Source organism: Lagopus muta, chromosome 4, assembly GCF_023343835.1.
Source record: "Lagopus muta isolate bLagMut1 chromosome 4, bLagMut1 primary, whole genome shotgun sequence".
Classification (NCBI taxonomy): domain Eukaryota; kingdom Metazoa; phylum Chordata; class Aves; order Galliformes; family Phasianidae; genus Lagopus; species Lagopus muta.
In genome coordinates this window covers 30,947,657-30,975,352 of record NC_064436.1, presented here as the reverse complement: position 1 = coordinate 30,975,352, position 27,696 = coordinate 30,947,657, and the positions used below count along the sequence as shown (strand labels likewise).

General features: G+C 38.9%; 1 protein-coding gene across 3 annotated transcripts in view; it reads left to right on the top strand.

Annotated features, from left to right (window-relative positions):
• Positions 1-27,696, top strand: part of ADAMTS3 (ADAM metallopeptidase with thrombospondin type 1 motif 3) — a 141,866-nt gene that overhangs the window by 109,607 nt on the left and 4,563 nt on the right. For all 3 annotated transcript variants that reach the window (XM_048942692.1, XM_048942691.1, XM_048942689.1), the window contains 16 exons: positions 4,927-5,010; positions 6,599-6,755; positions 8,852-8,957; positions 9,885-10,028; positions 11,497-11,629; positions 12,112-12,225; positions 13,302-13,447; positions 14,016-14,191; positions 15,330-15,463; positions 15,972-16,095; positions 19,619-19,699; positions 21,298-21,461; positions 22,023-22,188; positions 22,927-23,059; positions 23,409-23,616; positions 24,356-24,473. In XM_048942692.1, coding sequence (XP_048798649.1) covers positions 4,927-5,010; positions 6,599-6,755; positions 8,852-8,957; positions 9,885-10,028; positions 11,497-11,629; positions 12,112-12,225; positions 13,302-13,447; positions 14,016-14,191; positions 15,330-15,463; positions 15,972-16,095; positions 19,619-19,699; positions 21,298-21,461; positions 22,023-22,188; positions 22,927-23,059; positions 23,409-23,616; positions 24,356-24,473 — 2,188 coding nt within the window. The remainder of the gene's footprint in view (positions 1-4,926; positions 5,011-6,598; positions 6,756-8,851; positions 8,958-9,884; positions 10,029-11,496; positions 11,630-12,111; positions 12,226-13,301; positions 13,448-14,015; positions 14,192-15,329; positions 15,464-15,971; positions 16,096-19,618; positions 19,700-21,297; positions 21,462-22,022; positions 22,189-22,926; positions 23,060-23,408; positions 23,617-24,355; positions 24,474-27,696) is intronic.

The window sequence follows — 27,696 nt, the reverse complement described above, 5'->3', positions numbered from 1 at the left end:
GTTCGGGCAAACATGGAAGCAAGAGAATATTTGCATCTAGAAGGTTTGAGATTAAAAGTTATGCCTGAGAGTAAAAAAATAACCTTGATACAAGACTTGCAAGGAATTGTTTTCTTTTTATCATACACCTCACTGATCATCAGCACAAACATGATTTTTGAGCAGTCTTCTCTTTATGTTACCAGATAAGGGATCTTGAAATAAGCAGTCATTGAGTGTTGTATTTAGAAGTTGTCATCTCCTCTGTGCCTTAATTCTGATCGTTGGCCACCGATGTTGTGGAAGAATTAACAGATGTGAGGTGTTATAAGCATGTCTTTGTTCTTTGCGTGAATTAATGCAGAGCATTGCTGGCAGGAAATGAAAAAAATCTGTTGTATTGTTTTTTCTTTCCGAAATAAATCTTCACTGAAGAAGATTTCAGAATATTGGCTTTTTAGTCTTAAAAGCATTTAGCTTTGCAAACAGTGGAACTGAAACATGGTTGAGTTGTGTGTTTTCTTAAACGTCAATGGCTCCATCTACTGGGAGTACTTCCCCATACAGTACCAGTGCAAGGTGAAAGACCTCATCCTTCAGGAGCTATAGGTCAATTACGGTGAAGATTGCTACTTTTTTTTTAGATTTAATGGTATTTTATAACAACTAGGCTTTCCTGTCAAGATTTTAATAACGTAATAGTTGTTACAAGACTTAAAAAACATGCAGTGGAAACAGGAAATGAGGGGAAAAAAACCCCATATTGCAAAAAAAGCAGATTCAGATGACAGACACAGAAGCATACAAAGCTTTTAAAAATTATTTTGAGGACATGTGTATAACGTTGCCAAAAAAGCCCAAACTGAGCACTGTTCCTACCAGTTCTTTTCACTCTGCTGAGTGGTGTTCTGGGAGGCACAGCAGTACTGCGAAGCTACTTGTGACGGCAGCAGTCTCACTGCTGACAGCTGGACTACAGGTTGTGTGTTCAGTTGGGAGAGACCGCTTGTGTTCTCTCACTTGAAACTTTGAATTGTCATTTCCCAGCCTGGTTTTCTGTGGAACAGCAGGCATTTTCTCACATTTCCAGATCACAGTGCGTACTGAGGGATGTTCTTTATCAGCAAATAGCCTATTCTGTAGATAGTGACAAAGATTGTAACTTACCTTGTTGTCTGTCAAGGTTATGGGTTGGGAGAGCTATTTCTATACTTTCTCCTATGTATTAGTTTGTCAGTTTTAATTTAATTTTGCCCCTAGCTTTTGATAAAGAGCTCATCTCACTCCTTGCTTTTTAATCTAGTGGTTTGTACCTATGCGTAGTCAATAGATCAATAAAAGGCTGTATTTTCAAGCTATTCAATTTCCAGTGATGCGAGCAGTACAGTGGATGATGTTATTCATCATTAGATTCTGAATTACTCAACTTTCCTGCTAATCAATAAACTGCACTTCCCCCTGCACAAGTCAGACATGGAAAAGTAAGTAGTTTTATCAAGGCAGAAAGTCCTTGAAGCTGTATTGCCCCCCAAATCCAAGGACAGTCAAATGAAACATTTGGTGTAAGGAGAGAGGAGCTTACTGTAACTGAGCAGAGGAAAATGTCAGCACATTTCTTTGGGTTAACCTGTAGCCCCTGCCTGCACACCATGAAGGGAGGGAGGGTGGGCAACCATGAATAGGAATTGCACAGTACCTGCACAAAAGCAACTGTACATCTCTGCTTTCTGTCTGTCTCAAATTTGAAAGGCCAGCTACTAAGAGCACATTTGATTTCACATCTTTGATTTCATCACTGCAGTTTACAAGTACATCAGTTTAGGACTGTGGGTTCACCCTTGGCATTCATAATGTGTAGAGAGGTGAGTGTCCACGAAGGCCCTGAAGTCCCTTGGTTTGCAGTTATCTCCATTTTCCAGTACTTCTTACTGTAGCTGTAGGGTTTCCTGCCAGGTACATTTATGTTGTCTGTTTGAATGATTATCCATTTAGTAAACAGATATGTCCCATATGTGGAGTCTCCCACTTGTCACCACTGTCCCAAGCAGAGCACTGATTTACTTCTTGCGTATATTTCTATTGAATTCAACCTAATCACTTTTTCCTTTTAAATACTGCACCAGAATCCGTATGGCCAGCTGGACATCTGTGATATGTTTCCCAAGTTCAGCTTAGACAAATCAAGCTTCCTGGGGTGTGATTTATATATGCATTTTGTACCAGTACCAGTATCTTGGAATGTAATTTGTTTTGCCAATATAACCACAGCATAGATGCAATTACAGCAGTCTGAAAGCGCTACAGTCTACACTGACAGTTTTCAGCACTTACTTTGATTTGTGGCCTTCTAGCAAGGTTACAGGTTTCCAAAATTTCCTGTGTCTAGGTCATGAGAGCATATATGAGCTTGCTCCTCATGGGAATCCTGCAGTGCATCCTTCCAAAGCAGTCCATAGAAAAAGGTGTTGTAGAAAAGTGTTGAGGAAGACTTGAAACTTTCAGTTGGTTCCAGGATCCTTTATGTCTTTTTGAAGGTCACTTCTGGGAAGCTTGTTGTTTCTTGGCGCAAGGGAAGTTGTGAACGTTTTTCTGAGATGAACTTTGGTGGAAGCAATACTATTGCATTGCTAAGGAGAAAATATGAATAATTGAACTTTGGAATAATTGCTTCATGAGGCGAGCAGTCTAAGCTATGTGCTCATTTCTTGTAAAACTATCCTGCTGACAGTCTGTTCTCAGTTAGTCCTAAAAGGGATTGCATTTTTTAAAACCATGGAGTGAAATCATTGTGCCAGGTCCCACAAACTGGACAACTCAGAACGACCTTTTTTGCCTCAAGGAAGGGGAAAGTTTTGTTTAGCCTAAGTAAAAAAAAAATAAAAAATCTCTAAATATTGCTCAAATATACCAACCTTGCTCCAAACAGTGGTATTTGCTTTTCACCAATTACCCATAATATAATATTTATTCTATTTTGATGGGAATAAGTAACTTCATTGATGAGCTGCAGATGTTTTAGCTCCCTAATTCATACTCTGGTGAAAGGACATTTCTCACCTTACCAGGCACAAAGAAAGTCCTCAAGAGGAACAATTTCTGACCTGTCATCTACACGATTTTTTTAAAACTTAAATTCCACTAATACTCTATTTAGAATTATGTTACTTTTGTACTAATTTGACTTTAAAGATCAAAGCAGCAGCATTTGTTGCTTCTGAAATAAATTATTCAAAGCTAAAACAACGGTGAAAAATTTCAGCTGTTTGGTGAACAGTGGAACTGCTACGTTACCTCTGGATGTCTGTCCTATGGCTGTGCTCTCTAATGGGATATAAGCTGTTCTCATGGGAGTGTTGAAGAGCTTCTGTGTGCATACTCTGAGCTTCCTTTCCTGCGTGTAGGGGAGAATATTCAGTTTTTGCTTGCATGGGAGCAGTAGTAACATTGTTATTTCCAGTAAACTGCTTACTTTCCTCAAATCTTCTACATACTTGATTTCTTCAAGGTCTTTGTAGTTTTGCAAGTGTTGCTGGAAAGCAATCAGCAGGCCCCAAATGTACTGGGACACTAGCACTGACAGAAGGAGCAAGTATCTGATCTTTATTTCATTTGGAAATCAAACTAAAAACACTGAAATAAAAATTCTGTCTTAAAACGTTGTGCGTAGACCTCATTGGAGACCTCTGCAAACCTTATTTCATGCAAAGCCATGGACTCTTTTGTGAGGGCTCTTTGTGAGATTTTAGTTTTTCCTGTGTGTTTTCTACAGCCCTTGAAGATGAGAGTTTTGATGTCTCATGAGGATGTCTTATGTATGGGTGTTTTCTCTGGCTAGCAGTTGTTTTTAATGTGCATAGTAAGTCTTTCCAGATCCTGTAAACGTTACATGCTTTCATGCAGTTGGTGAACTTTTAAAATGGAATGTGTTGACTTGCAGAAATTGAGTGTATTTGGAGATATCATTACTCTGTGAGGTATACTTCAGAGTTTATGTCTCTGGCAATGCTGTTGACTTTAAAACTTTAGATGAGAACATCCAAAGCATTTCTGGGATTTGGAAAGACTTTGCCCATTAATTTTAAGATTGATCTAGAATCTAGAATCAGGACTATTATTCAGATCTTTAAAGCTAAACACATGCTTACATGTGTGCAGAAATGGAGTCACATTGATCGTGTCGTTGTCTGAATATTCTGCCTTCCCAACCTAGAGCTTCAAAATGCAGAAATGGCCGTAAGTCAAATCCTCAAGTATTTTCTGAGGACAGACCTATGCTGAACTTAATGGCATATTTCCTTGAGCGAAAGCTACTGGCAGAAGAATCTTTTACAAAATGAAAAATATGTGCTCCCTCTCCCCACTAAAATATTCATCCCATGTGTTTAAAATGATTGAATTGAGACAAATGGTTGACGAAGCAAATAGGAACAGGATCTGGAGTTCATCTACAGTTAGAGTGGCCAGATGGCAGAGCAGAAGTGGCCATGTGGGCTGAATGGTGATGGTTTTATCTGTTGTTAATGCAAACTCTTAAATGCTTTTAAATCCCTCAGTGAATGTGACCATACTGCAATAGCCTTGCTTTCAGGAATAACTTCATTTTCCTCATCATGTTTATCAAACAAGTGAAATTAAGCATTTAGACAAGTATTTGCTGGGTTTGTAGTCTTTCTTTCTCCAAACAATTTTTCTGTTGGCTCTGATCCAGAGGCCATTAAATTTGAGAGGAGTCTTGAAATGTGCTTCAGAAAGTTCTCAGTGAGGGAGTGCGTGATGACAGGAAGTATAGTCTACATTTCTCACTGCATGGAAGTGATTTGAGACTTGAATCCTCCTCTGAGAAAAATAGTGGTTGAAGCTCTTGAAATAACAGATACATGGCCTTGGAAGTTCCCTTTGTATCATCCATGTCTTTTTCTTTTTAAGTTTTCCTTTCTATTTTCTCAGGTGAATGAAATTTACCATGATGAATCCTTGGGTGTTCACATAAATGTTGTGCTGGTCCGAATGATCATGCTGGGGTACGCAAAGGTAAGCAAGCCTCCAAACCAGTTCTTTGCATTCATAGTCTTTGTAATCATAGTCCATAGGAACTACATGAGCAGCTGTGGAAGCAGAAGTCTACCAAAGTGTAAATTCCAGGGAGCTGCCTCCTTTTTCAACACATGCTAAATGTGCTTGTGCTCGCATTCCTGCAATGAGCCATCACTGTCCCTTTTTGTGAAGAGTGGTGTAGAACAGGCTGCACTGTCACTTTGCACTTTATTTATCACTAAGAATCTGGAAGACTGCAGCAATCAAATATTTTTGTCATATCAGATGGATTCATTCCACTGGAAAGCTCCTTTTCCAGTGTATTTTCTTAATGTCACCAACTATCTGTGCTTAAATGCAAGATTGCAGTGATTGGTGCAGTACCTGTGAGGACTCTTGCTTCAAGAGACAGAAGTGATTAGTTCTGCCCCTATCCTGCTGATGCTGAGGGATAGGCTGAGAGGACGTGGGGGGCACGTCAGCCCACTGCAGTCTCACTCCAGGGGCTTGGGCTTGCAGCCTGACTTTTTGCCCTCACGAGTCCTCAGGGAAGAAAATGACTTTAGTGGTGGTAATCAACTTGACTGATCAACACAGCTTGCTGCTGCCCTGTCTCCATGCAGTCTTCTATGGTAACTATCTCCTTTTCTCATTGTGCTGTACACTCCTTTTACTGAGTCACAGCATACTCCTCCACTTTCTGCCTTAGACTTGCTTGTGCCAACATGTTGATTGTTGGTAAAATACATTCACAGAGCTTTGAAACAAATACTTGTTACGTTGTTCAGGATGAGAATGTTCTAAGTGCTGTTTGAGGTTTGATAAAGATCATGTCCCTTCCATCTAACTCATGCACTGAATTTGAGCCTGCTTTGATGTTTGCCTTGTAATTAAATTTGGTCACTTCCTTTTGAAGCATTGAGGTTGTAGACATACCGTGTAGTGAAAGTCTCAAAAAACAGATGGCTAATCTGTGTTAATCAGTACAGATTTACTGGTGCTATGGTGTTTTATACCAGTTGAGGCATTGTACTCTGTGTTTATGTTACTCACTTCCTCCACACAGGCTGTGTGTTGTCACTCCACTCTCATTTAATTAAACTGAGTCACATTGTCTTCTGACATTTATCCTGCATATTACAGGCTTTATCTAGATATTATTCAGGAATGTTGCACAGAAGGGCCATTATTTGTCACCATTTTAATAGAGAATGTAAATGCTCGTTACACTGTCTTTTAAAAAAATCCTAAATATGTGCTATTACATATGTACATTCACTGTTACATACAGGTATATTGATATAAGCAGTAGCACTCCGATTTGGCAACTCTTGTACGTTTCCTTGTCTCTGCCTGGGGATCTAGGACAAGAAAGCTAGGAGAGAGTATCAGTCCTCTTTAATGGATCAGTCAATGTCCAGTGTATTCATTTTCTTTTCTCATATCAAAGAGGACTGCTATGACTTAGACTGATAGTGAAATCGGGAAGGAGAAACAGGAACATGGCTGGTTCTTCAAGAAAATCAAAACTTGACTGAATTTCTTACCTTTAGAATATCCTGGCTCTAATATATTGCTTTTTCAGTCCATTAGCTTGATTGAAAGGGGGAATCCCTCGAGAAGCCTGGAGAATGTTTGCCGCTGGGCGTACCAGCAGCAGAAGTCAGACCCCAATCACTCTGAGCACCATGATCATGCCATCTTCTTGACTAGGCAAGATTTTGGGCCTGCTGGTATGCAAGGTAATGCAGCTGACGTGAAGCGAAAGTATCGGGACTTTGGGGTTTTTGTCTGTGTGTGTCTAGTGCCTGACAGAAAAGGAGAAAAAAATGAAAATTGCATTGTTGTGTGACCCAGAGAGATTAAGGAATGTAGGCATTGATTCAGAAAATACCTGAAGTGTTCAATTTTAAAGATAGATTGAAACCTGATTCTGTTCAGGAAAGCGTGTACACTCATAACTTTCAGTTTCGTATTCTGGGTTTAGAAAAGGCCCATATGGACAGTCTAAGCATGTACTTGCTAGTACATTGTGAAGAGAAGGTACTCACTCTATTTCATTCTACATGCTTTTTTAAAAAACCAGGTAGACCTTGCCACTTATATCTAACTGCAACAGATTAAATTTTACCCTATAGTATGTAAATAACTGTTGCCTTCTTCGGACAAATATATTTTTGCATGTGCATGCAGGGCACATGAGGAATTCTCAGTGTACTTTGCATTCCACTTTGTTTTTATTTTACTGCATCACTCAAAGTAGATTTTTTCTTATAACTAGCTTTTTACCTCGTTTGATAGATGCATTAGTCCTTTTCACTCAAGCAATTAATGATAATTGAAAGTAAATTCACAAAGCATGATTTATGTCAGTGCAGAAAAATGGGAGTCTGGGTGAGACTTCTGAAGTGTTACTGCTCTGTGCAGCATTGCAAAGTAGTCCCGTTTTTTATTTCTTTGGTTCTCATGTAGTTGCATTCAGAATATGCACCCTATAATCATTTCCCCAGACCAAACTAGCACTCATCTTGTATGCTGTGGTCTGTGGTAGGACTAAGGGCTCCTCTTAGCAGAAACATTGTGGGTTTGTGTGCTTCTTTTTTCTGCTTGCAGGTGGAAAAAAAGGACTAGAAAACAGAGCAGTTTCTGAAACAAAGCTGTCCAACTAAATGTGATGGCCTTCACTGCAAAAAATCTAACACTATACAGTCAGAAATGTCCTCTGTCTTCCATGTCCCAGTTTCCTCAAACACACAGTTTCCCCTCTGAATGTTCTCTATATCTGTTGCTAGAAAGATAAAATCCTCTAGCTCCTCCTGGTACTTGAGCCACATGCCACATGCTCTGCAAATGGTTCTTTGGCTTCATTCTCTCTGTCAGCCTTCATAGTCTCTTCTAGTGCGATGCCCAGTTTCTTTGCCTTTGATACAAATTCTGCAACTTCTCTTGGAAAAATAGGCCCCCATTCATTATCTAGTCATGGAGAAGCAGTAAGATACATGGTTTAGCATGGTATCATTCAGGTCTAATGTGCAGAATTTGCCAATTTTTGCTTAGTACAAGGTAAGAGAGACCTGCTTTTAGTCAGAAATATCCTTTATTAAGAAGGCTTTTCAGATTTTATGCTGGTGAGCTCTTACTGAGGCATGAGTCTGCTTCTTCACATAGCTTTTTGAAAAATGTGCCATGTTCTGACCATCTGGCTAGAGATTTTGTAGATGTCTATGTTCAATTCCTTCATCTTTCAGGATAAGGCAAGAGTCCTGAGTCCTCATTCATGTCTGGACTTGCATTCCAGGATGAGATCTTAGGCAGTCTCCCTACCTTCAGATTTTGGCTTTTGCTGAGGACAAGGCATGTAATATTTACTAAGCAGTAATTACATTATGGCATTAATATAAATACATACAAACAAATGAAAAAAACTCTGTCTTTTAATTGAATGGGAATCTTCTGCATTTTTTTTTATGAGTATAAGTGCCTGAAGTAATCTAGATGTATGCAGAATCAAACCGAGTTTGTCAGAGCCATTAGCACTGACAGGAATTGCAAAGACAGGAGAAATTGACAATCAGAGGAAGAGAATCCTTGGTTCTTCTCTGGTAGTAAATTTATTGGGGTGGCAAGTGGAACAGGCTGTCCAGAAAAGCTACAGATGCCCCATCCCTGCAGATGCTTAAGGCCAGGTTGGATGGGACCCTGGGCAGCCTGATCTGGTGGGTAGTAACCAGCTGCGTGTTGGAAGTGAGTGGGATTTAATTTCTCTTCCAACCCAAGCCATTCTGTGATTCTGTGAAATGTAATGGGTAAAGCAGTCAGACATGATTTCTCTCAATAGGATATGCTCCTGTTACTGGCATGTGTCACCCGGTCCGAAGCTGTACTCTCAACCATGAGGATGGGTTTTCATCAGCTTTTGTTGTTGCTCATGAAACTGGTCACGTGTAAGTCTAACATAAAATTAGATTAACAATATGGTGCTGCATCTCCTTTTTACTTAAAGTGATTTAATTTTAATGGCTATATGACAGCCATCTAAATAACATTATCATCATGGAACGCATCGGTGGTTTTAGCAATGAGTAAGTAAGCGAGGGAAGAAGACAAAGGAAAGAGAGAGCAGGAACCCATTTTCTTTAGGGTGATGGTGAGATAATTAAGAAAGAAACCTGGAAAGCCCAAGCAGTGGAGACGGTAGCTTACCAAGCATCCTTAAAATTCTTTCTTCTCATTGACTGAAAGTGCTGATTTGTTAATTTGATACTTCTTAAGGAGTGATAAAATGTTAGGCTGAGAATAATTGATTCAGGGAAAGATCTCTGTCAACTGCTGGGTGAATTAATGTTGTCTTTAAGTAGTGCAGGCTTCTTGTTCAGCTCAGTGGGCTCTGTTGTTGTTTTTGTCCAGAGTAATGTAGGAGGAGTTTAGCCAAATGTGAGGTGATCATGTCACTTGCCCGACAAGCTGCACCAGATGCACACTTTTGGAAATTTATTATGCTAACTTAGTTAGCTCTTTGGATGCACAGCATTACAACCGAGTGTTAGCTCGATGTATAAGTAGGTGCTTTTGATAAATGAGTATGCAGTCATGAGTAATTAAATGTCTGAATGAGATGCTCAGTGGTAAGCAGAACTGCCGTTTTCTGTTATCCAATGTAGAAATCATCATCTAATTAGTTTCTAAAGTATTTAGAGTCCTTATGTTTTGACATCAAAGTTCTGTTTGAAAAGCAGGTGATATCTGTAGCATGCAGAGAACAATTTCATCTTGAATGACTACATTTGCATGAGAAACTGTTTTCTTTACAGCTGTTCTACCAATTGAAAAGTAGAAACTGCTGAAGCTCTGATACCAATTCTTTGTTTCAGGCTGGGAATGGAGCATGATGGGCAAGGGAACAGATGTGGGGATGAGACAGCAATGGGGAGTGTTATGGCTCCCTTGGTGCAGGCTGCCTTTCATCGTTACCACTGGTCCAGATGCAGTGGCCAAGAACTCAAAAGATATATACAGTAAGAACTTATTAGCACTCATTGATGGTGGTTTTACTAAAGGAAACAGAAGTCTTTGCAGTTCCCTGAGATGTGGGGCCAATGGGCTGCCCTTCATCAGAGAGCAAAGAAGAGAAACAATCCTCAAGTGTCATAAATTGAACCCTTGTCTGTGGAAGTCTCTTTTATAAACACAGTGGTACTGAGGCTTCACAGATAGGAAGGAATGGGATCCTCTTGTGTAGGCTGCTCTCCTTCCAAACAGATATACAGAGGAATTCCAGTAGGCTTCCCTGTCCATCACTGCAGCAGCAGTGAGGAAGAGGAACCTCCATTTCTGGCTCTCTCCAGTAATACAGTTTTCTGATCACCTTTGTTGCCATGCATCTATATTAGAAAAGCAAAATCAGGAACAGTGCATCCTCACCTACAGTTTTACACAACACTCGTTGCATCTTCTGGGAATGGTACCGGGTCTCTCTCTGGAAGACTTTATTTAAGGAAGTTGGTGTTTTTCCTACATTTTTTATTTCTGTACAAGTGGTTTTGTGAAACTGGGAAGATGAAGCCTTAAGCTGAGAAGAACTAGTAAAATCTGTGGAAGAGAGAAAATGCAACATGAATGTCACTGAATTAGGGAGAAAAGGGAAACAGAGAGCATAGGAGTGATGTCTCCCTGTATTTATGTGCATAGTCTCCCATGTAAATGCTTTCTCATCCAGTTCTTACTCCTTTATTGCGAATAACTGGTTTTGCAAGTCAGAACTGAGTGAAAACTTAAATTGACCCACTATGGCATGGATTCCAATGAGGAATCCCATCAGTAACCTGAAGCATGAAATTTTACATCAAGACCTTTGAGATTAAAATGGAATTTTATCCTTGTGCAGGAAGAGCAGCCCACCAAAAGTTTAACAGGAATGAGTAAAAAGCAGGCCTTATTCTTGCCCTTTGCATAACCTGTTTTTTGTCCCTGTGTATGCTGTAGATTTCAGGTAAGAGGGCCTGTTCTCAGACTACTGTTCTATTTTAAAGCCCCGTAAAGTCAGTGGAAAGGCTCACTCTGACTACAGAAGGTGTATAATCCTTATACTGGGATTATATAGGATTCATGTTACAGTTTGAAGCACATTGAAATGTTGCCTTTTGGAACTGAGAATTGAGAAGTGCTTGTTTTCTGTCTCTGGTGATGGGAAAAGAAAGTGCAAATTCTACATGTACCATTAGATCAGGGAAGGGCGGGAGATGCTTCTCCTCAGTATCCAGCAAATACAGGGATTCTGTAGGATCTTCTCATCCAGTGCTCAGTCACATTTCACTGAGCAGTATTCTAGAGAAGGGGCTGTTAGTGCTTCAGGTAACAATAACAGGTTTGAGAAAATGAATATTGTCACAATATTGACATCTCAGAATGAAGAGTTTGATTGTATTGATAAAAGAAAACAATTACTACATTTTCTCACTATCTTTTCTGTGCATCTTTCCACAGCTCTTACGACTGTCTTCTTGACGATCCTTTTGAACATGATTGGCCCAAGCTCCCTGAACTGCCAGGCATCAATTATTCCATGGATGAACAGTGCCGCTTTGATTTTGGTGTTGGCTATAAAATGTGCACAGCGGTATGTCCAAGGCAGTCATTGCAAAGACAGACATTCATTTCAGCAAGTTGGTGTTTGGCCTTACTTAATAGTTGCAATGTATTTTCTCACAATTAAAGATCAGTTAATGGAATAGTTTAAGCAGATACAATAAAGAAGGAGAGAGATATTTATGGGTGAAAGCCAGAGCCAGTCATCTGAGTCATTTGGTATAGCAGTCAAGAGGACAGCAGCGTGGTCTACATGACACAGACTTGTGGCAGCAAGCCTGTGATCCCAAGAAAGAAAGGGAGAAAACTAATTTTCCTCCCACTTCTGGGCATCTCCTCCTTCCTTCAGCACCAGAGGATGTGGGGAGTAATCATTGCCATTTTCTTTCCAAAGATACTTGACTTGTTGGTGGCTATGCTACATTAGCATAGATTAGATTGGTTTGAATCCTTACCCAAAAGGTATCAGTAATCTAATGTTGTTTTTCATCTCATAAATGTCCTATATTTCAGTTCCGAACCTTTGATCCGTGCAAGCAGTTGTGGTGTAGCCATCCAGATAACCCATATTTCTGTAAGACTAAGAAAGGACCTCCACTCGATGGGACAGAATGTGCCCCTGGAAAAGTAAGTATTGCGTTTCCAACTATGTATTAAAAAGAAACACAAGCAGTTGCATTAATTTGGGTTGAAAAGCGCACAGGAAAATAGACAATTGCACAGCATCCCCCCAGTTGGCACCAAAGAAAGGAAAAAGTGGGAGCTGTGATTTCCCACTTTGTCTTCTTTGAAATGTACAAAGCTGGCTGTTACATAGGCTATATTTTGGAAGGTGAGGGTGTTAAAATCATAGGTGAGGTGTAGGGCACTCACATTTTCCTCTGTAGCCTTTTTGTTATGTTTTTTTTTTTTAATTATTATTATTTTTAATGTTATTCTCTCTTCTGCAAAGTGTCCTTAAAGTGTCATTAAGAATCCATGGTAGCAGATGACAGAATCACTGTAGGATGGGAGTACGTAGCCCCAAACTCTTCTTAGTACTTGTGGTCCAGACATCCTGTGGCTAAATGTTTGTACAGGCTTAGGATTAGCTCTTTAATTTTGTCTTTTAACATTAGAGAATGTTCTGCTGCTAATTCATTTTTGATCATACAATTATACTCAAGCAAATGTTTATTTAACAAATTCCATGTATTTTCAGCTACAGGAGAGCCACTTATGATGTCTGGAAATGCCCTAACCAGTAGCCAAAAAACTTGCTGACTAGTGACTAGCCTGCTGTTGCATCTTGTTTGCGTGAATATAATGTTTGAGTATGAGGAAAAAAAGAAAAAAAAGCTACTGATCTTCAGCAAGGATCTTATTCTGTGATACAGTAGTCAGAACATAAAAATTCCTTTAAAACATGGTAGGAATTAGGATTCGTATGAGACAAAGGATGACTTCAATGAAGTCAAAAGAACATTAGAACGTGTTGATCTTCGTGTTTCTGCCCATAGAAGGATACACGCTCAGATGTGGCACTGTTGTTTATCCATGGAACAGACTGCCATGAAAGAGAGGGATTGGGCACTGCTGGGCCTAGAGTACGAATACCCTCTTTGCTCCACGAGCTCACCTCTTTGCACTTTTAAATTTACTGTGATTATGTTTGGTTTGATTTTGTTTCTGCTCTCCTGCTTTCCATGCCTGTTTTCTCTCAGTGGTGCTACAAAGGTCACTGCATGTGGAAGAATGCTAACCAGCTGAAGCAGGATGGCAATTGGGGACCCTGGACAAAATTTGGCTCCTGCTCACGAACCTGTGGAACTGGAGTTCGCTTCCGAACGCGCCAGTGCAACAATCCAATGTAGGTCTTCTGCCTTGGTGGTAGTTCCAGTGAACTGGTAATCATTGTAGGTGTCTGCTGAAATGGCATTTGTGTTTTGAGATGGAATCTCCTAAAATTCACATTGTGTTCAAGCCCCTTGAAACATCACCTTTTGCAAGGAGCCAGAATCATTTTTAGTGAATCCAGTAATTTCCAGAGGAAAGCCTGTGGAAAACCATCCTATGAAAAATTTAACTGATGTGTGAGAGAGTGAAGAGAACATAGAGTGCAAGCTCAACAAGCTTTGGGATGAACTGTTAGATAGTCTCCAGTTGTAAATCAACTATTGACAGCATAGATGTGTATATGTATTGTTTCTGCATGTCAGCATATGCCTTTGGGATGTTTGAGTAAGCATGGAGGTTACGTTGCAAGTGCATACCTGTGCAAGGTAACTGCTTTGTTTCCAGTTCTGTCAGTTCACACTCCTATTTTGTGAAATTGTCTCTTTAGAATCGAGTGTGAAATTCCACTTAAGACTGATAACAAAATTGTAGACCCAAAACCTTGAGGGTTTTATAATCTCACAGATGTTTTCTTCTCCCAGGCCAATTAATGGAGGTGAAGATTGTGTTGGTGTCAATTTTGAGTTTCAACTGTGTAATACGGAAGAGTGTCCGAAGCACTTTGAGGACTTCAGAGCGCAGCAATGTCAGCAACGCAATTCCCACTTTGAGTATCAGAACAGCAAACACCACTGGCTGCCATATGAACACCCTGACTGTAAGTTCTGTTATTTGTGTTTACTACAAGTCAGTGCTGGAATCTCACAGATCTTATGGGGGAGGGGTCTTGTTTCTTTTGCCATGTAGAGACTACAGCGTAAGAAAACTGTAGTAGGTATGACTAAAAAGCAGGAAAAGAGGATGGCCCATGGTAAAGGAATAGCTGCAGTGTGAGACAGTTGTAACTTCACCAACCCTTGCCCAGCTGTTTTCCTCTGATTTTCATCCTCCTCCTAGTGAGAACAGGATGTAGCAAGAGGCATAGAGGCTCTGAGCTCCTGATGGAATAGCTGGTGGGTGCCATAGCAATTAATGCAGCACACTGTGAAGCTCTGGCTCTGCTGTTGGGGCCAAATGTGGAAAGGTGCTGCTCAGATCATGAAGGACTCTTCTTGGTCTCTCCTGTACAGCTGTTCATCTATATGAGTGCAAAATGTTAATGGTCAATGAGGACTGCTGCTAGGAAATTGCACTGGAAGTTGTAATAGCGTTCTAATTAGTGTTCTACTTGAGAAGTCCTTCTAAGTATTTTCCCATTCTTAGATAAATCCATCTACCTGAGCCTGACTCTTCACTCTTAACATTAATATAATCCAGCAGTCATCTTGAGTAAAAAGGACAGCTTCAAGCATAAAGATTCATTGCTTGCTGAAAGGGATTTCAGAGCTGCTTTGAGTTGCTAGTATTTTTTCTCAGGCATCTCCTTTGAAACTCTTCATATGCATGGCTAAGGGATCAGATTCAAGTAGTGATAAAGAAATATTTGTTCAGCTGGAATTTTCCAAAAAGACTAAAGGAATTTGAAATCCAAATCTTCTATTCTTTCATGTGATGTAATTTCCTAAACTCTGCACTGCTGCAACAGAATCAAACTGAAGGCTACTTGAAGAATAGTGGGGAACCCAGTTCTAGGAGCTTCTTTGGAAGCAGTCTGATTTCTGTGAGAGTATCTGTGATAATGATAGGCCCAAAATTCACACAACAGCAAATTAGTTGTTTTTTCCCCCCCCCGGTGTCTGCATAAGGTCCATTCTATCTCTGTAATATTCTCTTTATGCCTTTAGTGAGATGTTTTTCTGAAACTCATCTGAATTGCTTTTAACTTATGCAGTTACGTCTGTTTTCCTGCTATGCAGCTAATAAGAGATGCCACCTGTACTGCCAGTCCAAAGAAACGGGAGATGTTGCTTATATGAAACAATTGGCACATGATGGGACTCGCTGTTCATATAAAGATCCCTATAGCATTTGTGTTCGTGGAGAATGTGTGGTGAGTGACAGCTTCTCAAGCTCATTGCTGAGTTTGGACTGTGCTGTGTTAAATAACTGTTCAGCAGCAATCAGAGAAAAAGAGACAGACTTTGCAGATGCTTTGAAATATTTGCAGCATCATATTCATCATAATTACTTCAGAATTAAATTACATTAGAGCAATGACACAGGTCCATTCCACGGAAACAATTTACTTTTCTTCAACTGACAATTTCATTTGCCATTTTTTCACTTAGTTTTGCATCTGAAAGGAATTGTCCCTATTTTGCTCTTTTCCATCTTTCCTAGTCTTGATGTACAGTGGATATAATCTGAGAATCAATTCCTGTTCTTCACCTGAAAACCATTACCCAGCAACAGGCTTTCAAGTAATCTGTGTTTAAATGAAATAGATCACTGTTGGCTAGTAATTTCCTCTATGCATTGATTTTGAGATTGCATCCCTCTACAGCTAAACCTTACAGCTTATGATAAAGCCATGTTTCTTTTTGCTCTTCATTCTGCAGAAAGTGGGTTGTGACAAGGAAATTGGTTCTAATAAAGCTGAAGATAAGTGTGGCGTCTGTGGTGGAGATAACTCCCATTGCCGAACTGTGAAAGGAACCTTTACCCGCACTCCCAAAAAGCTTGGTAGGAATAGCATATTCATGCATCTGAATATAGTTTCTATTATCTCATATGTTTCTGTCATGCTTACTGTTTTTGAAGACTGATCAGAAACGTGGCTTACTTCAAGGTAGCAAAACAAGAATTTTAGCTTGATGTGCCAAAATGGTTTAGTGCTTGATAAAGAAATTAGATCCTTTAAAACACTGTAATGTTTCTGTCTTTTGAAGGACCTAACAGAAGAAAACTCCATTTGTGCAGTGTATCTAGAAATACTCCCCAGGCATAGCATGTTTAGCTCTTTGTAAATGTTGAAGCCCACAGACAGTGTTTGTGCTAAATGGGGATACACTGAGTTCTGCCAAAAAAAAGAACTATTGTCCCTAAGAGTGACATTCAGAAGAAATTGAGGTGCTTTGCCTGATGCTAAGTATAGCATGCCTTATTCTGTAGGAGGACTAGAAGAAATATTTTTCCTCCCTTTTGAAGTGTAAGCTATTCATGAGTTTTTCTTCTTAAACCTAAACTTAAGAGTCGTTAATTGAAGTTCTGAACTTCTTTTCACGTGAACACGTGGATTCTCGTGTCAGATCAGTCTCATCACAAATTGTAGCCTTTTAGTCAAATAAATAAATGAAAAATAAATTCAACTTAATTCTAAATCAAAGACAGAAACATTTTGGCAGAAACCCTCATTTCTCTCAAGTTGTGTGAATGACATCCAATGAAGCATATGATGACATTAACCTGGTTAAAGTTTTCAGACTGGACTGGGGTACTCTATAACAAATCTCTTATCAATAATAATTCAAGACCCCTTGGTCTTTTCAGAAATTTCTATCTGGTCAGTTATTTGTTGAGTTAGGGCAGTATAATGTTTTATATACATACATATATATATATATGTACATACATTTAAGAATACTGTGCATTTTAAGACTTTCCTATATGGCCTTTATTTCACTTTGGGGAATGTACTCAGGGATATGCATCTTCTGTATGACTGGTAGCAGCTATTTCAGGAACGTCTGTTTGGTAGAACCAAATGTTTTAAGATAGAGTGGAGAAAGACTTAGGGACAGATAACATGGATATCTGCATTAACAGTTTAAAAACTGGTAGTTGCTGCCATGAAGCAAGCTTTATTTCAGCATCAGTAATTACATTTGGACAGTAAGTGACTAACCAAACTAAACTTGGACAAAGATAATGTGCAAATGGAAAGAAAATATGTAAAATATTCTGCTGAAAATACATATTAATTACAAGCCAACTGGAGTTTACAGCTTGTAGCTGCAAGTGCCATAAGAGGACCTTTCTTAAAGTGATAAAAGCAACTGGTGGATTAGACATGAAATTACACAACAATTACTGTGATGTGGGGAGTAATGGAATGAAGATTATAATTTGAGCCTCTTATACAGGCCTGTGTGTTTCTTGAGCTGGCAGTCACTGTGCTTTTCTGAAAACAGAAAAAAAAACAAACTGTAATCAGCAGAAATTAGTGCACGGCCTTCTAAGCATATTTCTAATCTTTTTCACTAGAAGTAAATGATTGTACTTTTGGGGGCAGAGGGAATATTCATGTCACAATTCTGGATCCAGTCCAGTAGAGTTTTTTCTGGTGCATCTGGTTTCTGTATTCTATAGCAGTGGTTTACAAATTATAGCTTGCAGTTGATGTACAAGCCTAAGCTTGAGGTTTGGCTTACTCCCTAGGAGATAACAGGGCAAATGAGAGGTCAACAGAGGGCAAAGTATAATACTAACCCCATCATGTAGTGGCTCAGTATTTTTGCCTGGGAACCACCGAGTAACTGCATTGTCTTCTAAGGTGACAGCACGTTACTGGGTGTTTTCACAGTGTTCTCAGTGTCTGGAAAGTGCTACGTCTAAGTGATAGAGAGTACTAGAAATATAGTTCAGGAAATACTGCTATTAGTGAGCCATTTCCAAATGTTAATGAAAGCGTTTATGAAATGTTTATTGTTTTACAGTATCTGTGGCAGTCTAGTCATTAAAAAAACTAATTGACCTCTTCCAACAGGAAAACATTTAAGCAAGAGGTGCCAAAAAGAATTCAAGTTTCTGGAAAATGAAATCTGCAAGTATCCAACTTAAAATCACCTACCTGAATTTTCAGTGGTCTAAATTTCATTGACTGTTAAAAATTGCTAGATGTGTCTAATGCTGCTTTAAGTGCATCTGAACACATAATGTAAATTATACTTTATATTTGTTAAGACCATCTGGCTGACAATGCAGTCAATGAAATAGCAAGACTTGGCTCCCATAACACTAATTATAGACATTCTATTTAAGGGAAGACGAGAGGAGCATTTACATTGCCCAAAGGAGCTCGCAATATTTCCCTTTCTGAAACAAGGGAGTCTAAAAATACTCTGGGTAAGTTCAGGTGCTTGCAGAAAGAGGCATCCATGGCAACTGGAGAGTTCTTGCTGCAGTTCTCATCTCCAAAAAGGCACTGACACATAACACCTATTCAGGCAAAAGCTTTGTTTCATATGCTCAAAAGATGGACAGTAAAAAGATCATTGAATGCTGTTTTTGCAGACTCTCATCAGCCAAATCCATGAAATTACACATATGTGGCTCTTTGTTCTTTAAAAATGGATCTAAAGAGATTTGTCATAACTGAATATGCAGACATTAAAGGGAAAATACAGAAATATGAAAGTGCCATACACTAAGAGTTTTGCATCCTTACATCAAATTAATTAGATTCACTTCAGTGCTTGTGAAGCTCTTGTTTAAAACTTGCAATAGAAGTGACTGTTGACAGTTTCTCAGGATGGATTTTAGTCTTCCTGAATGACAGAATGACATACTGAACATTACATTAATTATTTAGACGGATAAATAATTGAAATTTAAAATATGAATTACTGTCTTTGGGGACAGCTTTTTATTCTTAACTGCATAGAGCTGAAATCAGCCATTTCATTTCAGCAGTAATACTTGAATTGATACATTTTACATCTGTAGTTTTAAATTGTTTGGATTAACTTCCATGTAGACAAGCCCTTCCTTATGTGTAGTGACAATACAATCTACTACATCCACCTTTCTCCAGGATCACTGATGTCTCAAAGGGAAACAGACACACTGAAGAGACATATGTGTATCAGTACAGTAAGTAAACTCAAATCCCACAGCCTGGCTGATGAGTGATTTGGAAAAAAATAAGCAGGAAGAATCGTTCTTCTCCCTTGTACACTCAGAAACATTGGAAACATTTTTTTTTGCCTGAATTGTTAATCAATATGACCAATAGCAATATAGCTAATCAAGAGACAAATAGATTTGTAACTGGTTTCTCTTTACTCCTGGAAAGAGGAAAAACACAAGGAGGTCCTGTCAAATATGTTACAAAGCTATTTGATCAGTTTCTTTCTGACACTGCTTCTCAGTTGGTGGATGCCCCTTTCTGCAAGTAGAAGCTGAATAATGTAGAGCACTCCTAACCATGGCTATTACTTTTTATTTCCTCCTCTGCTTTCTCCATTGACTACTACACATGCCAAAGGGTACCTTAAGATGTTTGACATCCCTCCTGGTGCTCGACATGTGTTTATCCAAGAAGACGAGGCTTCTCCTCATTTTCTTGGTAAGTTCCTCCCTCAGGTTTGGCTTTGAGGCATGATGAGAAGCATGGGCAGTCATGCAGAAGAACCTGAGAAATGAGAACCAAACTAAAGTAGTAAATTTCTGCATTCAGAATCGCATGTTACAGATTGACGATGTAAGCTTAGTAATGAAATTTACTTCTCATATGAATTCCTCAAAATATTAGACTGATCCCAATTTGCATGTTTACTAATAAAAGACTCTCATCACTCTTATTTAAATGATACTGTCAAGGTAAAAAAGATGCATTTTAATATGTGAATTCAGTATCTTCAATTCAGTGTCTTTAACAATCTTATTTGCTGCAGATTGCAAACAACAGCTTTTTTCATGAAAAGAAGATTGGGAAACTTGTGATGTATTTTCGGTCCCTTTCATTTTGGATTTTTCTTTTGTAGGAAAGATCATATATTGTTATATCAGTCTGTAACTTGCTACTTATTGCTGTATAATGCTTAGGGGATTTTTAGCTTACACTGAAGGGATGAGGTCTTCCATTGACTTTGACATACATTTAATCAGTTTTTTATCTGCCCTGGCAGTGTCTGAATTATAAACTCTTCTGGCAGAGTTATATCTGTTATTAAAAAATTAGTAAGAACAGAAAAAGAAATTTAAAAAACAAAGCAGAAGAGAGGAAATAGTTAAGGCTGTGATAATGTCAGAGAGAAAAATTGTTGGCTTTTGAGGTTTGAGAACTTCAGTTTGGACCAAGCACAATGTGACAGTACCCCTGAGAGAATCATTTTGTTTTGGTAGTAAGTAGTTTTATCACAATTTCTAAGTAGGTACACTGCAAAACTCTTGCATTTTGATTGCTATAATAATAGGAGCATGTAAGATGTTGGCATATTTTTAAATTTAAATTAAATGTTTAAATATTTTTAAATGTTTTACGGTGATTTAGAAAGGGATGTACAAAGGAAAGTAATGAAAGTCTTTCTCTAGATTTCTAATTTATCAGCTTGTAATCCAATTCCTACAGGACCTGATTTGCAAAATGTGTTGCAGGAACAGTTTCCCAGAGGTTTGAATGCCTTGACTCTGCTTATTCATTTTAGCATCTGGCACATACATATGCTGAAGAAACTGAAGTGTGAAAAAAGGTGTCACTTGTATAATCTGAGGAATATAAGAAATGCATCTGTAGTCTGCTGAGATGTCTGTTACACTAAGGGGAGTTCTCAGTAGTGTTGGGTTTGGTCTTCTGCAAACAAGGAGGACAAGAGACTTTGAGGATTTGACCTGAGTTTCTTGCTACTACTGTACTTCCTGGGAACTATGCCAGTACGGAAAACATACGTAATACATGTGAAGAGGTACTTTCTGTACCTAATTCATATGAATAAGGTGGTGCAAAATTGAATCAAATATTCAGATGTACTTGTCATCAGCCTGGAATGTGAAGGTTACATGGGTTGGCCTTGGAGGGCCTATTTCTGTGCAAGTGCATCTACAGCACTAGCTGGTTTGTTCAAGAGGCTTTCTGTGATGTCTCCTGACAAGTTTCACATAGGCCTTCATGACTGGAGATGGTATGATAAGAGGCACAACTGTCACTCTTTTCAATCCTTTCAGCAATTAAGAACCAGGCTACAGGGCACTATATTCTGAATGGAAAGGGGGAGGAGGCCAGATCTCGATCTTTCATCGACCTGGGTGTGGAATGGGAATACAATATAGAAGACGACATAGAAACTCTGCACACTGATGGGCCTTTGCATGATGCAGTGGTTGTCCTGGTAAGTAGTATGCCAAGCAGTGGGAACACAGTGATTTTGTCTTTTACAGAAGTCCATGGCCAGCATGGAGATTGTGCCAAGATTAGACCTTGCTGTGTAATGCCTCTCTGAAAGACCTATGCAGATGGAACAGCTGACAGGCTAAAGCCCTTTTCTCATTAGCTTTTACTCTCCTTGGTAAAATGCTGTCTGTTCATGCTGCAGTAGTGTGTTCTCAGATGTCAGTGGGACACTTTGGACAAAAACAGGCATTACATGTCAAACGCTGTTTGCTCTCTTGCCAAGTAGATCACTGGGCCACAGCATCATTTCATCCTAGGTAGAGGTGTTCTATTTGGCCAGCGAATAAATCTAGCATTATAAAGATGTCTCATTTTAAACAGCTCTGTTGATCTTTCTGTTGTTAGTTATAGCTGTGAAGATAAAAAAGAAAACCTTTTTTTCCCAATTAGTTAACCAGCAGTTTGCACGTTTCCCTAGGAGGCTGTACTTTCTTTACTCTGCAACAGAATAAATAATAGCTTTGGTTTTCTACCACTGTTTGCATTTGATTATTAATAGATCATTCCTCGGGAGAATGACACAAGATCTAGCCTGACTTACAAATACATCATTCACGAGGATTCAGTACCAACTATCAACAGCAACAACGTCCTACAGGAGGAAATAGATACTTTTGAGTGGGCGTTGAAAAGTTGGTCACAGTGCTCCAAACCCTGTGGTGGAGGTAAACAGATGATGTAGCACCCTCTAGTAATGACAAATTACCAGAAGTGGAAGAGTAAAAGGTGGGGGAAGTGAATGCTTTAGAAATCTTGAGCTTCCATTTTAGAAACAGCTTGTTATTTTGGGTGCCCAAACTTAAAATATCTTAAGTGTCTGATTATTCAAAAGTGTCACTTCCAGCCTAGAAAGAAGTAGTCCTTTTTAGCTGTTAAATTCAGCACCAAGGTCACTTTGAAAGCATGCATTCAGCCATTTTTTGCTACTGATTGTTCACTTTGCTTACAGTGTGTTATTCCTATGCAAATAATGGGTAATGTAAATTTCTAATTAACTTTAACTCCTATGTAGAGCAGTTGAGCAAGTAATTTGAGTAGCAAGAATGCTAAAACGTGACCTGGGTCTTGAGTTAATTGCCCACTTAGTAAGTGACCTGCTGCTTGATGTTAAGGAGGTAGTTTCTCCCCTCTCTGTACCATGATCTGTGTGTGCAGTGCAGAGGTTAAAAGGTCCTAGAGCCCCTTCCGGCCTTATAAATCTACCATAGTGCCATGTTTTAAACAACATCCAAACAGCACTCTGCAACAATATTATGCCTGACAACGGAACAAATTGTGAGCATGTTTTAATACCTTGTAAATATCTGTCATGTAAAACTATTTAATCGTACTTGAAAGTTATATTTAAAAAAAACATTTCTAACAAGAGTCTGCTTTTCCTAATTTTTCTGAAATATTTTCAGGATTCCAGTATACCAAGTATGGGTGTCGCAGGAAGAGTGATAACAAAATGGTTCATCGCAGCTTCTGTGAAGCCAGCAAAAAGCCAAAGCCAATTCGTAGAATGTGCAATCTTCAGGAATGTACACGGCCTCTGTAAGTTGGTCATGCATAAGAATACAAATGGTTGCTCCTTGTGGTAGGGGTGAAAATGAGCCTAAGCCAAATTTGGTATGATACTAATAGCTTTCTGGATTGGAGATCTTGCGTAATAAATGTGCTTTGTTCTTTTTTGGTGTTTTTTTTTTTTTTTTTTTTTTTTTTAACCTTTGTACAATCTTGCTGAGTGTTTTCATCCTCCCTACCCTTCCCATCCTGCTCACTTCCCTCCTCCATCCCCCCAAAAATGCAACAAAAAACAACATGCTAAGAACTGACTGAACTGGCAGCAGTTTGGATAATGGTAAAAGTTGTGAAGGCATTTAATTCCTTTTTTACTTTTAAGGTGGGCAGCAGATGAATGGGAATACTGCACAAAAACCTGTGGGAATTCAGGCTACCAGATCCGCACTGTGCGTTGCATTCAGCCCCTTCATGATGGTGCAAACCGCTCTGTCCATTTCAAGTACTGTAGTGGAGATCGCCCTGAAAGTCGCAGGCCGTGCAACCGAGTACCATGCCCTGCGCAGTGGAAAGCTGGGCCCTGGTCTGAGGTAGGCAAGCAGCAATTGTGAGCGAGTAATGCACCTTTGTAGCACCTCACACCTCTGATGTTGGAGCTGTGCCTGTGGTGAACGTTCCTGTCTGCACTGGTCAGAGATCTCCAAAATGTGAAAATCAGCAGTAGATAATGTCTTCCTGGCTCTTGGGCTTCTATAGCTCTCCCAAATTCCCTAGAAACAAACTCTGAAAATATCTCCAGTGTCAAATACATAATCCTGCTGAACAAACGTAGACATTTTGTTTCTGTCAACTTTCCAACGTTTCATTTCCCCAGTTCTGAGGATAGCATAACTTTTTTTTTTTTATACCGGTGTGGACTTGCATTGGAATCACAGAGTTTCTGTAAGTGTTAATATTCCTCTGATGTCATAGGAACAAACATCTGAATGCTACAGCTAACGCAGTGAACACTAAGTTAGAATTCCATAGTCTTTTTTATTCTCTTTCTGTTACACTGTCAAGTAATAAGCTATAGGAAGACTAAGAAGAAAAATCTATAATATATTCTAATAATAAATTTGATATTGCAAAAAGCAAGGACTGATGAAAATGCTATCCTCTTGCTTGACATATTTTTCCATAATGTCAGCCTTCACTAAAGGCTGCTCTCAAAAACAAACTGCTGGAATGTATAGCCTGATGTGAAAACCAGCCCTGGGCTATTTTAGACACATTAGCTATTGCACATTACTGTGAAATACCCTGAATTGTCTTGTGTCTGTTTCATAGTGTTCTGTGACCTGTGGGGAGGGAACCGAGACCCGTCAGATCATATGCCGTGCTGGTGACCATTGCGATGGAGAAAAGCCAGACTCAGTGAGGGTTTGTAAACTCCCTCCCTGTAATGGTAAGGAAACAAACTGATTGCAGCAAATGAGAGTAACCCTTCCTGTCTCAGTGCAGTGTGTCAGTGCATAGTACGGTTCCAAGGTTAGAGACTTAGATTTCATACTTGAGTGAACTCTGATGAAAAATAATACACTTTATTTAATCCTGCCTGAAGTTTCAGTTCTACCTGGTGAACCTACTGTGTCTCTGTGTACTGGTTTCTAAGATGAGTCAGAGCCTGTGCTTATGATCAGATAGTGTACGTACCAAATTTGTACACTACTGTGTTTTAAAGGTACTACACTGATCAGGTGTCAACCACACAATTTACTTCTTGCATGCTAGGACATATTCAGTGGTGATCCCCCTGCTTTATTCCAGCTAATGGTGCCTTGTTTTTCAGTCCAGCACAATATTGATATTCTAACTCAGGGTGATCTGTGTTTCTCACAGATTGGGGCCCTCTCTTGTAACGTACTGAAATAGGGGGGTTGGACATGTTAGCCTAAGTTGTATTTGCAAAAATCTGTGCTAGAGATGAAGGTCAGTCCCAAGTAGATCCTACTTGACCTCTAGATCCCAGCATGAGGCCAATTAAAGAAATGAAAATACAAATACAAAAACATTGAGCCGTAAGGTATTAATAGGATTCCTAGGAATTTCATTACATTATTTTCATAGAATTTTTTAAACAGCTTTTTTAATCTTTTTATGAACAACAAAAAAGTCTTTGTTCCTTTGAGCCGTTAACTTTATTAGATTTTGGGGTTTTTTTTAATCCCTCACAATAGCCCTAATATTCTGACCACTGGCTGGTAGAAAAAATAGAAAAAAGAGTTCTTAGAAAGTGCAGTATGTTTTCCTACAGACTGAATGTAACTGCTTGCCACAAGTCTAGTGAAAGTATGCTTTGCTCTTATTTGTTTTCTGCTGTTGCCAGTGAAAGGACTTAAGGGAGGAAATGATTCTGAGAGCAGTGAACAGTTAAGAGATTCTGTATCCACTAGGTGGGAGCAAATCACTATGTGACTTTATAAACAAGTAGCAGATTTAAAATTATTTATTCACTGTGGACTGATTTTTCACTGGTGATACAAATATTTCCAAAGCTAAAATAAGGGCTACATCTTCACAAAACGATTCAGATAGATTTGATCTTGTGCTTTAGCATCAGCTTTAAGAATCTGTATTTTAAGCATCAGCTGAGATTTTCTTTAATGGCCAGTGTTAAATTCCAGCCTTTCAGAATTAGGCATCAAACACTCTTACTGTGTCTCTTTCACAGTCATAGTCAGAGCCAAATGCCACTGACATGTTAGACTATGGGAGATAAGCAATAGATGGCCTTATACATGCCCTCTACCAGTGCTCTTGAATCACACTGGTTAAAACTCTGTTATTTCATTTCTAGATGCTTAATACACAACCCATCTTACTTGCCCCACTGAAGGAAGGATTTATGTGGTCATGTCTAAGTACTGCAGTAGCTTACCAGGCTTCTGAAAAGCCAGATTCATTCCCTAAGGAAAGAGGATATAGAACACCATGCTGCAGTTAAAAAATAAAAATAAAAATGTAATGGCCAAGAAAATGTACTGATCCATCTGGCCTTGCTGCAGCAAACCTACAGCGCAAACTGGTCTTAATAAAAATGTTAATACAAGGGCAGCTGCATCCAGCCAAGTCCCTCATACCTTTGACAAAACCACAGGGTACCTTGTGGGTTCTGCTCCTTAGACACATTATACCAGCATCTGTGAGTGCAAACCTTTCTATTCTGCTCAGGAATTTGGGCCGTAGCTTTTACCAAGCATAAGCATTTTCTGCCTCTGCGCTAAGTAGCTGACAGTATTCTTTCAGACCAAATAGTCTGTCTTTTTCACCACACTCTTTTAATGTGGTTTCTATTGCACTCTATGTTTAGGGAGAACATAGCTAAAATATGAATATTATTCCATAATATTTATGTAGGTAAACCCTTTATGCATGGAAAGTGTGGTAGTAGTTTATTTTTAAGTTTGTATAGCTTTGATTACTATTTTGATTTTTGGGGCATTAGACATAGCAAAATATTTGTCTACAGCAGATGTTTTTGACAAATGATTTGTTGTATAAATGCAAAATTGCTGAGAATTCAATCCAACTGGAACTGTGATGAACATTTGCCTCAGTGTGATTCTTCCTGCAGTATGAGGCACATTAACCTACATCTTCCATTTCATTAGAAAATATATGTCTGTGTAAAAGAGAAGAGCCACCACTTCAATCATATGCCTCAGCAGAGATTACAAAAACTGATTTCATTGTACTCGTACAAATTGATGAACAGGTCCTTGGATAGTCTTTTTACAAGCTATGTCTTTGCAACTCTTGATTCAGAATGCAAAAATATCCACCTGCTGTTTCAAATATTAGTGCCCAAATATCAGATTCCAGCTCAAAGCAAGATTTCTCAGGCGGATGCTCTCACCCAGCATCCCACTGAATGTACAATTACAGTGATCCTTTTTGTAAGAACTGTGTCACTCCTAAAATGTAATGTGAAATTTTTGCATCAATTTAGATTACTAGCTTCATCTTCTACAGATTCACTAGAGAACCGATACAACCTTCTTGTGTCTTCTACTCTTAGTTACCGTGAAGGAAGTAACAAATTGTGAGAAGGAGAATTTTTACCATGAACATCAGCAGAAGGATACAAGCGCTTCCATACTGAATAGGAAATTGTTGACTAGGTTGTGCAGAGTTAACCTAAAAAATAAAAAAAAGGGATTATGTGAGTATATAGCTCCAAGATTGTACTTATGGAACCTACTGGAAGTAGATAAGTACAAAACCAAATCTTTGCACTATCATTTGAGTCACAAAATCAAAACTATTGCAAATCAATACCACAAAAATTAGCCATTAGAGAACAGGATGAAATGAGAAGAACTGCCATTATGAAAGTGCAAAAATAATCATTTGGTTCTTTCTTTTTTGGGTTTGTTTGTTACTTTAGGTCATAATATTTATTTCACTTATATATAGATATAAATTAGAGTGTGTATATATGATGACTGTCATAATTTTCCAGATCAGATCTCATTTACATGGAAGCACATTTATTACTCTATATACGATGCAAAGATTTGTGTTTCAATATTAGCTTTTCTAGTTTAGATGAATTATGAATGTAGCCCTTGAATTTAACATGCTAATTCTTACTGAAAATAGTCTTACAGTGCCTTCATGGACTACAT